Source organism: Cucurbita pepo, chromosome 8 (assembly GCF_057944985.1).
Source record: "Cucurbita pepo subsp. pepo isolate OVF chromosome 8, ASM5794498v1, whole genome shotgun sequence".
In the NCBI taxonomy this organism is placed as follows: Eukaryota; Viridiplantae; Streptophyta; class Magnoliopsida; order Cucurbitales; family Cucurbitaceae; genus Cucurbita; species Cucurbita pepo.
Genome location: NC_141805.1, coordinates 1,457,798 through 1,471,620, shown reverse-complemented (window position 1 = coordinate 1,471,620; position 13,823 = coordinate 1,457,798). Strand labels below are relative to the sequence as shown.

General features: G+C 39.6%; 3 protein-coding genes across 6 annotated transcripts; 2 read left to right on the top strand and 1 right to left on the bottom strand.

Moving 5' to 3' along the window:
• Window positions 1–1,293: 1,293 nt before the first annotated feature.
• Window positions 1,294–4,326, top strand: LOC111799995 (alpha/beta-Hydrolases superfamily protein). The gene is made up of 7 exons (XM_023683556.2): window positions 1,294–1,649; window positions 2,642–2,663; window positions 2,752–2,878; window positions 3,065–3,155; window positions 3,330–3,419; window positions 3,805–3,905; window positions 4,081–4,326. Exons 1-7 carry the CDS (start codon window positions 1,502–1,504, stop codon window positions 4,219–4,221), a joined length of 720 nt encoding a protein of 239 aa, XP_023539324.2. The 5' UTR covers window positions 1,294–1,501; the 3' UTR covers window positions 4,222–4,326.
• Window positions 4,327–4,728: 402 nt separating this feature from the next.
• Window positions 4,729–9,389, bottom strand: LOC111799994 (BTB/POZ and MATH domain-containing protein 2). Its single transcript, XM_023683555.2, has 4 exons — window positions 8,687–9,389; window positions 6,547–6,895; window positions 6,185–6,461; window positions 4,729–5,250 (listed from the first exon to the last, which is right to left on the bottom strand). The coding sequence occupies exons 1-4, from the start codon at window positions 9,094–9,096 to the stop codon at window positions 5,069–5,071; spliced, it is 1,218 nt and encodes a 405-aa protein (XP_023539323.2). The 5' UTR covers window positions 9,097–9,389; the 3' UTR covers window positions 4,729–5,068.
• Window positions 9,390–9,939: 550 nt separating this feature from the next.
• LOC111799915 (guanylate kinase 3, chloroplastic) lies at window positions 9,940–13,531 on the top strand. Of its 4 annotated transcripts, none has more exons than XM_087126543.1 (3): window positions 9,940–10,774; window positions 10,845–10,961; window positions 13,053–13,167. In XM_087126543.1, the coding sequence occupies exons 1-3, from the start codon at window positions 10,046–10,048 to the stop codon at window positions 13,149–13,151; spliced, it is 945 nt and encodes a 314-aa protein (XP_086982669.1). In that variant the 5' UTR covers window positions 9,940–10,045; the 3' UTR covers window positions 13,152–13,167. The 4 variants fall into 4 exon arrangements, with proteins under 4 accessions (XP_086982669.1, XP_086982672.1, XP_086982671.1 ...); XM_087126546.1 differs by lacking the exon at window positions 13,053–13,167 and adding an exon at window positions 13,178–13,531 and having other exon boundaries at window positions 9,941–10,774; XM_087126545.1 differs by having other exon boundaries at window positions 9,943–10,961; window positions 13,053–13,191.
• The last annotated feature ends 292 nt before the right edge of the window (window positions 13,532–13,823 follow it).

Below are 13,823 nucleotides of genomic sequence, written 5' to 3'. Positions count from 1 at the left end.
CCTTTTTAATTATTTTTTCCATTACCCATTTAATGAAGGCATGGCAGTTTTTTTTTTTCTTTTTTTTCTTTTTTCTCCATTTATTTTTATTTGTAAACATGCATGAATTGTAGGTAAAGCACAGCTAGAAAACCGCGTAAAATTAAAAACAAAAATACGTTTTTTATTAATTAAAAAAAAGGCCAAGAAGATGAGTTTTAGTGGTCTGTCCTGACCGATCTGTCACCGACAGGAATAATTTATCTTCCAATGTTTATCATTTAAATATTATCATAAACGACAAGTAATTAAGCTTAGCTTTAACTAATTTGATTTATAAGTATAGCCAGTCAAGAAAAAAAAAATGATTCCCATTTTCAGCATATTTAATTATTTTTTGTCTTTTCTAATCTAATATTATTCATTGTTTTCTTTAGGATTAAGACATCCAAATTCGACATGTTTGCTCCATACATCACCATGTGCCATTGCCACCGTGGCATCATCGAGCCACCACGACACGAACGAGTCACAAAGCCCTCGAAGAAGGTACATGAGTATAAGTTAAAGACAAAACATGTTGGAATGACTCGTGTGTTTTACTTGGAGTAAGTTTATGTTGGGTGATCTTCTGGAAATTTTTCTAAGATGTATGTGAGTGAAGACAAAACATACTGAAATGACTCGTGTTGGTCTATGGGTATAATTTTCACTCTTAAAAGCGAAAAGTAAGTAACATGACTATATCACAGGAAAAACAGGAGAATGTTAGGGTCACCAGGTGCCGAATTCATATTTCGAATCTTTGACATGCGTCGTTACAATTAGGTTGAATATAATTGTCCAAGGGTATTTTTGTCATTACCTTAAAAAAAACCTAAGATTCATAGTAAGGCCCATTTATTGGTCTCAAGCTTGGGCCAACCAAGAAATATGGATTAGGCCCAAAACTAGTGGATCAATCCAAACTCGAGATGAAATTCGGCCTAAATTATGAAACAAAAGGACCAAAAAGCCCCTAAATCTAACTCGGTCTAGACCGGCCCATCTCGACTTTGACCCAATCCAACCGAGTCGGTTCGAATCCATGTGGGTGTACCATTTACTTTAACCTTTTAATTATGTAAAAATTATAATATATTTAATAATTTTCTAAACTTTTAATTTTAGATGGATTCGTAATTTTAAAATTATTTAATAAGTATATATATATATATATATATCATTAATTAATTAATTAATTAATAATAAATTAGATACAAGCTGTATGGTTCACATTTGATCCATAAGAAACAAATTGCGTAACAAAAAAAATAATCCAAAAATGTAAAAAGTTGCTCCTTTTACAGATCGAACCCAGAAACAGATAAGGTAGGAAGAACATTCAAGGTATATTTCAGGGTTGTTCATACATTTGACGTCAGGGCTGAGGCAAACGATTTTGGAGTTATTGGTTGCAATTCGAACGCCGTTTTCTTTAACCCTCGTCATCGTCGTTGAAATCAGAGTGAGAGCAACAAAAATGTCAGGCCCTCAGTGCTGCTCGAACCCACCGTCTCTAAACCCCTCCAGTGGCGCCGGCCATGTCGAACAACTCGGCGGCCTCAGCACCTATGTCAGTGGCGCCCCCGACTCCAAAAACGCCGTCATTTTCATCACCGATGTCTATGGTACCTACCCTTTTGATTCGATTCATTGTCTTATTGTTTATGGGTTCTGTTCTGTTCTGTTCTGTTTTCTCGCCTTTCACTTTTGATGATTCTTCTGTGGCTTGCTGTTTTCGCTTTTAGTTTTGGTATAATTAGGTATTTGACTTCTGGGTAAAGCGAATTATGACTTGGGTCATTGTTTGTTTGGTTGATTCATGATCACTGTAGAGTTTTTAACAGAAATTCTTTTGGAATTCTGGATTTGATTGAAAGATTCTCGTGGGATCGTTTAGATATGGTTGAGAATTGTTGAGAGATGAGTCCCAAGTCGGCTAATTAAGAGGCTGATAATGGGTTTACAAGTAAAGAATACATCTTCATTGGTACGACGCCTTTTGGGGAAACCAAAAGTAAAGCCACGAGAGCTTATGCCATTGAGGAGAGTCGTGGTTCCGAGTCATGCCCTTAACTTTGCCATGTCAATAGAATCCTCAAACGTTAAACGAAGAAGTTGTGACCCTTGAAGGTGTAGTCAAAAGTGACTCAAGTGTCGAACAAAGGGTGTACTTTGTTCGAAGGCTCCAAAGAAGGAGTCGAGCCTCGATTAAGGGGAGGTTGTTCAAGGGCTCCATAAGCCTCAGGAGAGGCTCTATGGTGTGCTTTGTTCGAGAGGAGCCCCACATCAGCTAATTAAGAGGTTGATCATGAGTTTATAAGTAAGGAATACATCTCCATTGGTACGACACCTTTTGGGGAAACCAAAAGTAAAGCCACGAAAACTTATGTTCAAAGTTGACAATATCATACCATTGTAGAGAGTCGTAGCTCCTAACACATATCTCGTATACATATCAACAAATTATAATCAATTAGTCATCCATATGAATATACAAACCAATAAGATAGAACATGATATATGAACTAGGAGGTTGAATCTTTGGATTAAACTCATTTCTTGTTTAATAGGGAATATCTATGGTGCTCTAAGCTTTTGATTCTGCCTTGCTTTGCAGGATATGAAGCTCCACTCTTAAGGTATTTCTAAGATTGAAAGAGATATAATGCAATTACCACATGGCTCCACATAAGAAGGAGTTGAACATGGCTATCTTTCAATTTGTAGGAAGCTAGCAGATAAGGTTGCAGCTGCTGGGTTCTTTGTGGTTGCTCCTGATTTCTTCAAGGGAGATCCATATGTTGCAAATGATCCTAATAGGCCAATTAAAGAGTGGCTACAAGAACATGGACCTGTTAGTTCTTGCCTTTCATTTCATTACTGCAATGTTTTCTTAATTGATTATTATCTATCTTCTGCTGCTGCTGCTGAAGTTGTATAGCTTTTAGGACAAATCTGGGACTGTTTGTGAGTATATTGTTATTGAGATGCGAGAGTTCGAGTTCGAGTTCGAGTTCATGTAAGTGTTATGGTTTAACAGGAGAAGTCTTTCGATGATGGGAAGGCAGTCGTCGAAGCTCTGAAAAGCAAAGGTATTTCGGCGATCGGAGCGGTCGGCATTTGTTGGGGTGGTGAGTATATTTGTCTCGTGTTTACTATTGTCGTATATTGTTCGTGATGTTAGAATCTATGAACTGAACCCATGTGGAAGTGCTTGAACAATGAAATGAAACGCTCGACTGACGAATTCGCACAACTATAAGTTGTCAGTCATAAAGCTAATCTTCTATGTTTTTGTACCTTAGCCAAGGTTGTGGTTGCACTTGCGAAGGTCGAGTTGATTCAAGCTGCTGTGTTGCTTCATCCGTCTTTGGTTACTGTCGATGACATCAAAGGTTTGTATTTTGGTTCCTTTATTTGCTTATAGCCATATAATGTTGTGTTCTTCAATTCTTTCGTATCGTTTTCAAATGTACTTCCTCCCTCACGTTTTCTAAAACATTTCTCGCGAATGTGACTCAAGGCCCGAACATACGCTGACATTCGAATTTCTCGTAGCTAACTTGTTCACTGAGTTAAAACAAGTGCCGCACAATCGCTGTCTCGCTACTGCAAGAGTGCGATTATAACAAGTACTCTAGTCATGATCACTTCAAACCCTTTACCCTTCCCGTCTCCAAATCAAATCATTTTCTTACAAAACAAATCGTGAAGAGAATAGCCTAATGAATCATGTTCTTATAACAGCTAATTGAATCCGATGTTTGTCGATAATTTCAGAGGTAAAAGCTCACGTTTCAGTGCTAGGGGCGGAGATCGATCATATGTCTCCTCCAGAACTCTTGAAACAGTTTGAAGAGGCCTTGGCTGCAAAGCCTGAGGTAGTGAGAGTTGTTTTTAGTTTTCTTCATTCTATTTCATGTAGTTGAGTTCTTATCATATCGTTGAATCTCTTACCACGAACACGTCTAAGCTCGATATGAGTTCTCCGTGGCTGCATGTCAAATGGCAGTCCCGTTGTCGAAAATAAATGTAAATTTTGGCTTGGATGTATAGGTTGATGGGTTCGTGAAGATCTTTCCGAAAGTCTCTCATGGGTGGACTGTGAGGTACAATGTTGAAGATGAAGAGGCTGTCAAATGTGCAGATGAGGCTCATGGAGACTTGTTGGCTTGGTTTACTAAGCACCTTAAGTAATTGATGAACTGCCATTTCAAGCCTTATTGCTATTGACACTGTGTGTTGTTTGCCCTTTTACTGTTTAAGCTTTTAGAATAAGAAGTTTGGAATAAATTTGGTACAGCTCTCTTTTATTTTTGAGAGAGATATTGTCTGCTTTGGTCCGTTACGTATGTATCGTTGTCACTCACGATTTTAAAATGCATTGAGGAGAGGTTTTCACAACTTTATAAGAAATGTAGAAATGTAGAAATGTTTTGTTCTCCTCTCCAAGGGATCTCACAATCCACCCTCTTAAGGGGCCATAGCATCCTTGCTATTACACCATTCGATGGCCTAACACCATTTGTAACCATCCAAACCCACCGCTAACAAATATTGTCCACTGAATTTTTATGTATCATCATCAGCCTCACGATTTTTCAGAATAACATGGTTCCTTCCAAATGATAATACAATAACAACATCATTTAGAAGCTAAATCATCATTTAATTGATCAGATATCAAAGGGGGAAAAATCAACATTTTCTTAATACAGCAGAAGTTAAACATTAAGAGGCATACAGTGTTCATAATATAGCTGAAACTGAAAGTCCAAATATGCCTATTTTGACCCTTTTTCCTTTCCTCATTTGTTTTCTTGTTAGGGATGGGGGGCCTTACAAAGACTGTACTGTACACAAACTAAAACCACAGACAGACCTCACCAATGTCACTTCCTTTGGCTTACAACAGACAACAAAATAGGAACTCTATTTTATAATTCATTCATACAACAACTTGTGGAATATCAATTGAATACAGAAGAAAAATGTCTAAATCCTAATACCTCAAAGGTTTCCCTTCGCTTTGCTTCGAAATCGGTCAGTATAACCTTTGCTTCACACGCCTTCCGTTCAGATCGCAGCAATCTAGAAAGGTCATATTCCCAAATCCAGAAGCGAGTATGTTGTGTTCAGTCACTTTTGCTACATATTGCAGTAGCTCAGTAAGAACAGCCGGGCAGCTTTCGTTCAGATAATCGAACCCGTCTGATTGCATCACGGCTGAAAAATAGCTAAAATGCTTCAGATTTTACATTATACTTCCAGGCAATGATTCAATTCATGCATATCACCTTGCATTCAAGTAGGAGAAGGAATGAAGTATATACCATGAATTATGGTAACTACACAGATACCTCCATCTAAACACACCAAAACAACATTTTATCGAAGTTGATGAAGGTTTATAAACGTCACAAGCCATCACCATCTCATAAAGTATAAAGAAAGTTGAACAAATCATGAGCTATGGCATACAGTGTTGTTTTCCAAAAATAGCAAAAAGTTCATCATCCAACTTGTTTGCAGAAAAATAGTGAGCACTGGGAACAGCGAACACTAACTCTCTAAATTTGTCACATAGCAATGCCAAGGAGCCCAGATCAACCGTAAATACAAAATAGGGACTAACCCAACAACCTATATCATTTGACGCAAGCCTACAAGATTTCTCTTCATGAATCAACTACATTGACAACCTCATTCTATCCTTGCCTCAACAGCTATGGAGGCCAAGAAGCATGAAAACGAAAAATTAAAGAGTGAGAAGAGTAAGAAGCTGTAAGAACGTGACAATATTTTAATTGCCTGGGTCAAGAAGTGTAACGATCTAGGCCCACCGCTAACAGATATTGTCTTCTTTGGGCTTTCCCTTTCGGGCTCCCCTCAAGGCTTTTAAACACGTCTGCTAGGGGAAGGTTTCCACACCCTTATAGGTGATGGTTTGTTCTCCTCCCCAACCAATGTGGGACATCACAAGAAGAGTGCAATGGGAACACAAAACAATTTAATTCTAGAAAATAGGACAACTGAAGCTGTTTAGTGTTTACAAAGGAGTGAGTCCCTTTTTCCACCATATAATCAGTTTTCAGTAATTTCTAGAAGAAAAAGTTATCAAGCCAGTTTAGTGAGTCCAATTTTCATAACAAAGGCATACCTTTCAAATTTTCAGGCATGGCTATAAATCTGAGGCATGCAGCTTTCAACTGAAAACAATGGTGCTGCTCTGCTAAAGCTAATGTAGTCGCCACAGTATTTATGGCAATATCTTCACAGAGTTTAGCCTCACAAAGCAATTTAAGCCTGTCTAATGCATAACGATCTGCAGCTGCAAGAAGATGCTGAGCCACAAGAGTTGATGCCCACTTAGAGTTTGCACCAACAAGGTCTAGCATGTCGGGTAAATTGTCCCAGTACATGAAATGAAGTAATGCCTGCAGAATCCAATAATAATATAAAATGAACAAGAAGTACAAAGTTATGCTATGTATGTGAGAGATGGAGAGAAACAGAGATAACCTTAAATACAGGAGCTTCAATGTCTTCAACCTTTATGCATCGAGTATCTTTATCCTTCAATGGGCCAAAAAGTTGTGCCCTGAATACAGGTGAACGTGCTGCAATGATCAACTTGTGGGCTGCAAATATTTCACCATCTACTTCAAAATTTACATCAGCACCCTTACCACTTTCCAAAAGCTTCCCAAATTGCTGACCAATGTCAGATGGTGGCGTTGTTATAGAATAGATTTTAGGCCCCTCTGTTTGTGATTTAACAACACCAACGACACATTTAATTGAGAGGCAGTCATCTTTAAGGTAATCTGATGACTCCAAAACAGTTCTTTTGAAATAACGTTTATAACCCCTGAAAATTCACAAGTGATATCCTTTTATTCAGTGTTCATACAATCATTGAGAAAACATTTGGCACAACTTAAAATCAGGCACCCACAATATGTAGCAATTTTTTGTTGGAAAGAGAGAGTGAGAGCATTCATATAAACATAAAGCGTGCAATTGAAAGCACTTAAGAATATAGTAAAGACTGAATGAACCATAATGGAAACACATTTTCATTCATCAAAATCAATTAAAAATAAAAAATAAAAAAAGAAAAGGCAACAGATGGCAGACGTAGTTTAGAATTCTTGGATCTAAAACACCTAGCCTACTATGAAATTCTTGAATCCACAAACACAATCCACTGAACTCATTAAATAATACTGCGGTGCTACCTGAAATAAAAACCGTCAAACAGCCATACAGAACATTAAACCCAGAAGCCATTTCCAAAACCAGTCAACCTTCAAACATACTACACTGTACCTTGCCCGAAGCGAGTGTCATATCTAATGTGTGTTGAAGTTGAACAACTTCTAATGGATATAGCTCGGTTCATTCATTTGATTTAATAAATCCAAATAATGACCAGGGAATAAATATAAGGAATTAAATTGTGCGACTTCAAGAGATTTACAATCTCACGAAATAGCACTCCATTCTATATCTACCACCACCAAGAGCATGAACAAATGATGCAAAGCAATATTGCTACTATACGACTCCGCATCAATTAGGACCACAGGAATGAATGGAAGAAAGGGTCAAAGAAGAAGATATAGCTTTCAAATTTATAAGAATAGTTTTGCTATTAGAAGTATTAATTTAAGAAGGTTAATGAGTTTAACTTCATTGTCAACTAATTTAAGTTGGTACTATGACTTAAAAGGTATCTACGTTCCCAGCTTTCCTATTTAACTACTGAGACAACTCATGGATCCCTCGGGTTACTTTTCTTCAAAGTACATTATGCGATAAATTAGCATCGCCAAGTCTAATAACTTGCTCAATCTCTTTTAGTAGAATTTGTAAGTGAAAATACATAGAATGTGTGAATCCTTTGCCAAATGATGGCCAATGGGAAAATCAATTCAAGTGATACCATCCAAGGGGGGTTGCTCCTCAAGCTTCCAAATAGTATATTCTTTGCAAAGAATGGAATCATCAGTTACTTCATCGTCATTCTTTTTCTCCAGGCATCCAGTGCAACTTGGGTTCTAATGGTTTCCAGTAGACGTAGCATGCTAACTCTCCCTTTTAGGGATGAGAGTAAGGGACCTTATTTAGGTTCACATTTTGCTAATCAGGAATTGAAAGGTATAGAGGAATAAGAACTTTCAAGAATAACCTTCTTAAGACTTAAGAGGTTGAAATTTATACAATACATTATTTCAAGAGAATTTGTCATTAAAAATTAGATGTTCAAAAGTGAAGTTTTGAGTAGGGTGATTAGGGTCTCTCTAGCAGAACCCTCTTCTTACAGCCTCCCACCATCTTTGGGAATTGAAGATTAACAGCGGAGTTTATGGTTTGATTAGCTCCACTAGGCAGATAGTTATCTATGCAAACTCCATCCTACTTTCATCCTCATTGATAATAGTCTAATTTCCCTTTTATTTCGAGGGGAAAAGGAAGAACAACTCGCAAACAACAACAATCAAGAACCGACTAAGTCATCATTACTCCTATATGAGAACTCAATCGATTCTGTTTTCGTACACCCACAAGATATAAGCGGATGATCAGCATCATGAACAAGTTGAGCACAAATTATATTCATTAAAGAACAATCATGATCAATAAGCAAAATAATTACCACATGCTTCCACGATACTTGAGGGTATATGGACCGCTGTCGAGCCTCCTTTCAAAATGGCTATGCACCTTATGATTCCCCTTTCCACTCTGATCGAGAAGCGTCAATTCAAAGAGTGCCCTGACGTCGGCACCGTCGCTGACAAGCGCAATGAAAATCGAGACATAAGCCGCGCTGTCCTCCATACTCTTACCATCGGGATAGAAATAGATAGCCCACTCGTACCCACCAACGACAAACGTATCCGATGTAATGTATTTCCCAATTCCCATACCTTTGTTGAGGGAGTAGCCATTGATCTTGAAATCATGCGAATTATTAACAGTCTCGAATCGAGCGGTTGAGGAGGTCACCGACGGAGGATTCGAAGAGTGTTTAGAGGTTTCTCTAAACGGTTTAATTGTGCCCATCAACTAAAAGTTTGAGAACAACCGATTTCTTGATCTTTAAACGACACCCTTCTCCAAAAACGCAGAATTGAAATGGTGGGTTAGGTTAAAACTTCGAATCGATGAAGGATTTTGGAAATTTGAAGCGAAAATCAGCGGCAAAAAATTATGAATTTGGAACGCGGGTGAATTTGAGAAACGCTTACTCTGAAGGGGAATCAAGAATCAGAGAGGCGATGATGAACCTGGAAGACTTCAATTTGGTCAGAGAGAAAGAGTGAACAAAAAAAGTCCAAACACGGAAGTGCGAGATGTGGAGCTTCGATGAATGCCTTTAATAAACATCAAAATCCACCATGAAGTTTCTTAATTAATCACATGATTAATTAATTAATTAACTAACTAATTGTTAATCCTTCCTTTTGCCCCATCTTACCATACCATATAATTAAATGTAAGTAATAACATGAATCCAATCAATTTATTTGTACGATCCTCCAGTCGGTTGGAGAAAGGAACCAAACATTTCTTATAAGGGTGTGAAAATCTTTAGTTAACATACACTTTTTAAAAACAGTGAGACTGATGACAATACGTAATGGGCCAAAACGAACAATATCTACTAGCGGTGGATTTGGGCCGTTACAAATGGTATCAGAGGCATACATAGGGCGGTGTGCTAACAAGTGGAAACCTCTCCTTAGTAGGCACGTTTTAAAAATCGTGAGACTTGACCATACAAATTGAGACAAATTAAACCTCCAATTATGTCAATTCTTAGGGTGAAACCCAACCCATGAGCCATTCCCTCGGCCACTTGAAGAACCGAAAATTTCTCAAGTGATTTGATTTCACCCTGTCGTGCGCTTCAACTTTTTGAATCCAGTGAACCAAATTCCATTCCCCAAGGCTGTTCCAGAGTGAATTGGTTGGGATACAGCGGGCTGCTCTCACCGTTCTTCATCTACCCATGTCTTGCAGATTCTTCGGCGCCTATCTTTCCCGCTCTGGAAATCTCCGCATAAAATTCCACAACCCCATTTCCCTTACCAATTTCCTCAACCCCAAATCACCCAAATCCAAACCCATTCATCCATTCCCTCGAACCCCAACATTTTTCTCATCCAGTTCTAAAATGGGTGATGCTCGAAGACCGCTCTCCGCCAACATTCCGCCACCAGACAAAGCCGAACGATCGGAATTGCTGCGATCACTCGAGTTTTCGCTCAATTCTGGGTTTAGCTCCGAGCCATTGTTACCGAAACCGAGCCCTTTGATTATTGTAATCAGTGGTCCAAGTGGGGTGGGGAAGGACGCTGTGATTAAACGATTGAGAGAGGTTCGAGAAGGGCTACGTTTTGTGGTGACAGCGACGAGTCGGTCAATGCGACCTGGTGAAGTCGATGGAGAAGACTATTATTTCGTCTCTAAGGAAGAATTTCTGGCCATGATTGAGAGGAACGAGCTTCTGGAATATGCGTTAGTGTATGGGGATTACAAGGGCATTCCCAAAAGGCAAATTAGGGAATTCATGGCACAAGGGTTTGATATTGTGTTGAGAGTAGACATTCAAGGGGCCGAGACATTAAGGAAAATCCTTGGAAAATCTGCTGTGTTTGTGTTCTTGATGGCGGAGAGTGAGCTTAAACTGGTGGAGAGGTTGATTGATAGGAAGACGGAGACGAAGGAGTCATTGTTGGTGAGAGTTGCAACGGCTAGAGAGGAAGTAAGACATGTTAAGAATTTTGATTATGTGGTTGTGAATGCAGAAGGGAAGCTGGAGAATGCGGCTAAGCTGGTGGGATCCATCATTGATGCTGAGAAAGCAAAGGTCTGGCAGAGAAATGCTTCCGTTTAGATACAGATTTGAGGCATCATTTTGTAAGGTAATATTTACTTCAAAGTTCTGTTTAGATGGATTTGAGGCATCATTTTTGTTTGTTAAGATGGATATCTTGATTATAGTGTGGATTAGCTGAAGCTTGCATGATTATGTTTTTGAATTCTATGATTAAATGTCTGGTATAAATAAAGGAGTTTTCATGTTTATTTGATCTTCTAGTTCAAGCTAGTTCTGTATAAAATGTAATGGTTTCTCGTGATTTCCATATCTGGCTTCTGATGGAGAATGTTTTAAGTTACTTGAGTTGCTTAAATTTTGAGTATTCCTTCTTGTTAAAGACAGCCCCTCACACACACACATCCTTTTTAAGACTATAATTTGGTGGGTTTGGACTGTTACAAATGGTATTAGAGCTAGACACCGAGCGGTGTGCAGGTGAGGACCCTGGGCTTGGAGGGAGGTGGATTGTGAGATCCCACATCGGTTTGAGAGAGGAACGAAGCATTCCTCGTAAGGGTGTGGGACCTTCTCCCTGATCGGGAACAAAGCATTCCTCGTAAGGGTGTGGGACCTTCTCCCTGATCGAGAACAAAGCATTCCTCGTAAGGGTGTGGGACCTTCTCCCTGATCGGGAACGAAGCATTCCTCGTAAGGGTGTGAGACCTTCTCCCTGATCGGGAACGAAGCATTCCTCATAAGGGTGTGGAACCTTCTCCCTGGTCGGGAACGAAACATTCCTCATAAGGGCGTGGAACCTTCTCCCTGGTCTGCATTCCTCATAAGGGCGTGGAACCTTCTCCCTAATCGGGAACGAAGCATTCCTCATAAGGGCGTGGAACCTTCTCCCTAATCGGGAACGAAGCATTCCTCATAAGGGTGTGGAACTTTCTCCCTAATCGGGAATGAAGCATTCCTCATAAGGGTGTGGAACCTTCTCCCTAATCGGGAACGAAGCATTCCTCATAAGGGTGTGGAACTTTCTCCCTAATCGGGAACGAAGCATTCCTCATAAGGGTGTGGAACCTTCTCCCTAATCGGGAACGAAGCATTCCTCATAAGGGCGTGGAACCTTCTCCCTAATCGGGAACGAAGCATTCCTCATAAGGGCGTGGAACCTTCTCCCTAATCGGGAACGAAGCATTCCTCATAAGGGTGTGGAACTTTCTCCCTAATCGGGAACGAAGCATTCCTCATAAGGGTGTGGAACCTTCTCCCTAATCGGGAACGAAGCATTCCTCATAAGGGTGTGGAACTTTCTCCCTAATCGGGAACGAAGCATTCCTCATAAGGGCGTGGAACCTTCTCCCTAATCGGGAATGAAGCATTCCTCATAAGGGCGTGGAACCTTCTCCCTAATCGGGAACGAAGCATTCCTCATAAGGGCGTGGAACTTTCTCCCTAATCGGGAACGAAGCATTCCTCATAAGGGCGTGGAACTTTCTCCCTAATCGGGAACGAAGCATTCCTCATAAGGGTGTGGAACTTTCTCCCTAATCGGGAACCAAGCATTCCTCATAAGGGTGTAGAACCTTCTCTTTAGTAGACACGCTTTAAAATTGTGAGGCTAACGGCGATATGTAACGGGCCAAAACGGACGATATTTGCTAGCGGTGGACTTGAGCTGTTACAAATGGTATTAGAGCCAGACACCGGACGTTGGGCCCCAAGAGGGGGTGGATTGTGAGATCCCACGTCGGTTGGAGAGGAGAACGAAACATTTCAAATCCCACATCGGGGCCCAAGGGGGGTGGATTGTGAGATCCCCTTTATAAGAGTGTGGAAACCTTTTATAAGAGACGTGTTTTAAAAACCTTAAAGGGAAGCCTGAACGAGAAAGCCCAAAGAGGACAATATCGGTTAGCGATGGGCTTGGACTATTACAGATCTATAATTTGGATCATACGTGGGTCGGTTGGGTCGGTTTATCTTTCGCCAAAACTGACTTGTATTAACATATTGATATAAGAAAATTTGAAAATGTACACTGAAACCAACATTGTAGATTACCAAGGCCAACAGAATGGACTCTGATGCTATGCTATGTTCATCAGAAAACTCAATCTAATCTTTTATAATCTCAACTATCTTTTAAAACCAAGGAACAACAACACTGTTTTATTGGTTGTACAATCAGGTCCTTGAGTTCGCCATAGGAGAGAGCCCCGTGAACTGGCATCCAAACCTCGTTACTCGACCGAGACTCTTTTCGGTACAATTTTTTCGTTCGCCTTAACTTACCGCTGTTATCATCTCCTGCAGGTGTGATAATCATCACTTGAAGATGGCAAAGTCTGATTTCATTCAGCTACCGCTGCATACTGCGATTCTTACTCGTTAACGAGTTTCGAAATTTTGTTTTTCGTTCTAATACCCAAATGTCAGTTGAACTGAAACCTTATGAGCTTCAAATTTGTTTAGACAGTTGAGTTAAACAATAACTTCAGGCAGCATAGACAGGACTGACTGCTCCAGGGAAGGTTTATATTTACCACTCCACCATGGTAATGCTGATGAACTTTCAAATTTCATATCCAACATGGTTGTTACTATTACTATCATACTACTCCTAAGTGAAATCTCAATAAAGTTCTACTTTCCGGGGCTTCGACACTATCTGTGGCTGTAGATACTCACGTGAAAGGCGTCCCGGTACGCTGGATAATGTTTTCGTTTCTTTTAATTCGGTAGCTCATCTCGATACTCTAAAGGCGTCTCGATACGTTAGAAAATGTTTTCGTTTCTTTTAATTTGGTATTCAACGAAAGTTTGTATTACCTATCTTAGAAACATCACTATGATAACTTTTTTTTAATAACGCAGTCGTTTGGTTAGATCTTTTGTTTATGATGTTCGGGATTAAGATGACTTAAAAGAATCAAACATAGATATCGAGTAACTACTTCTA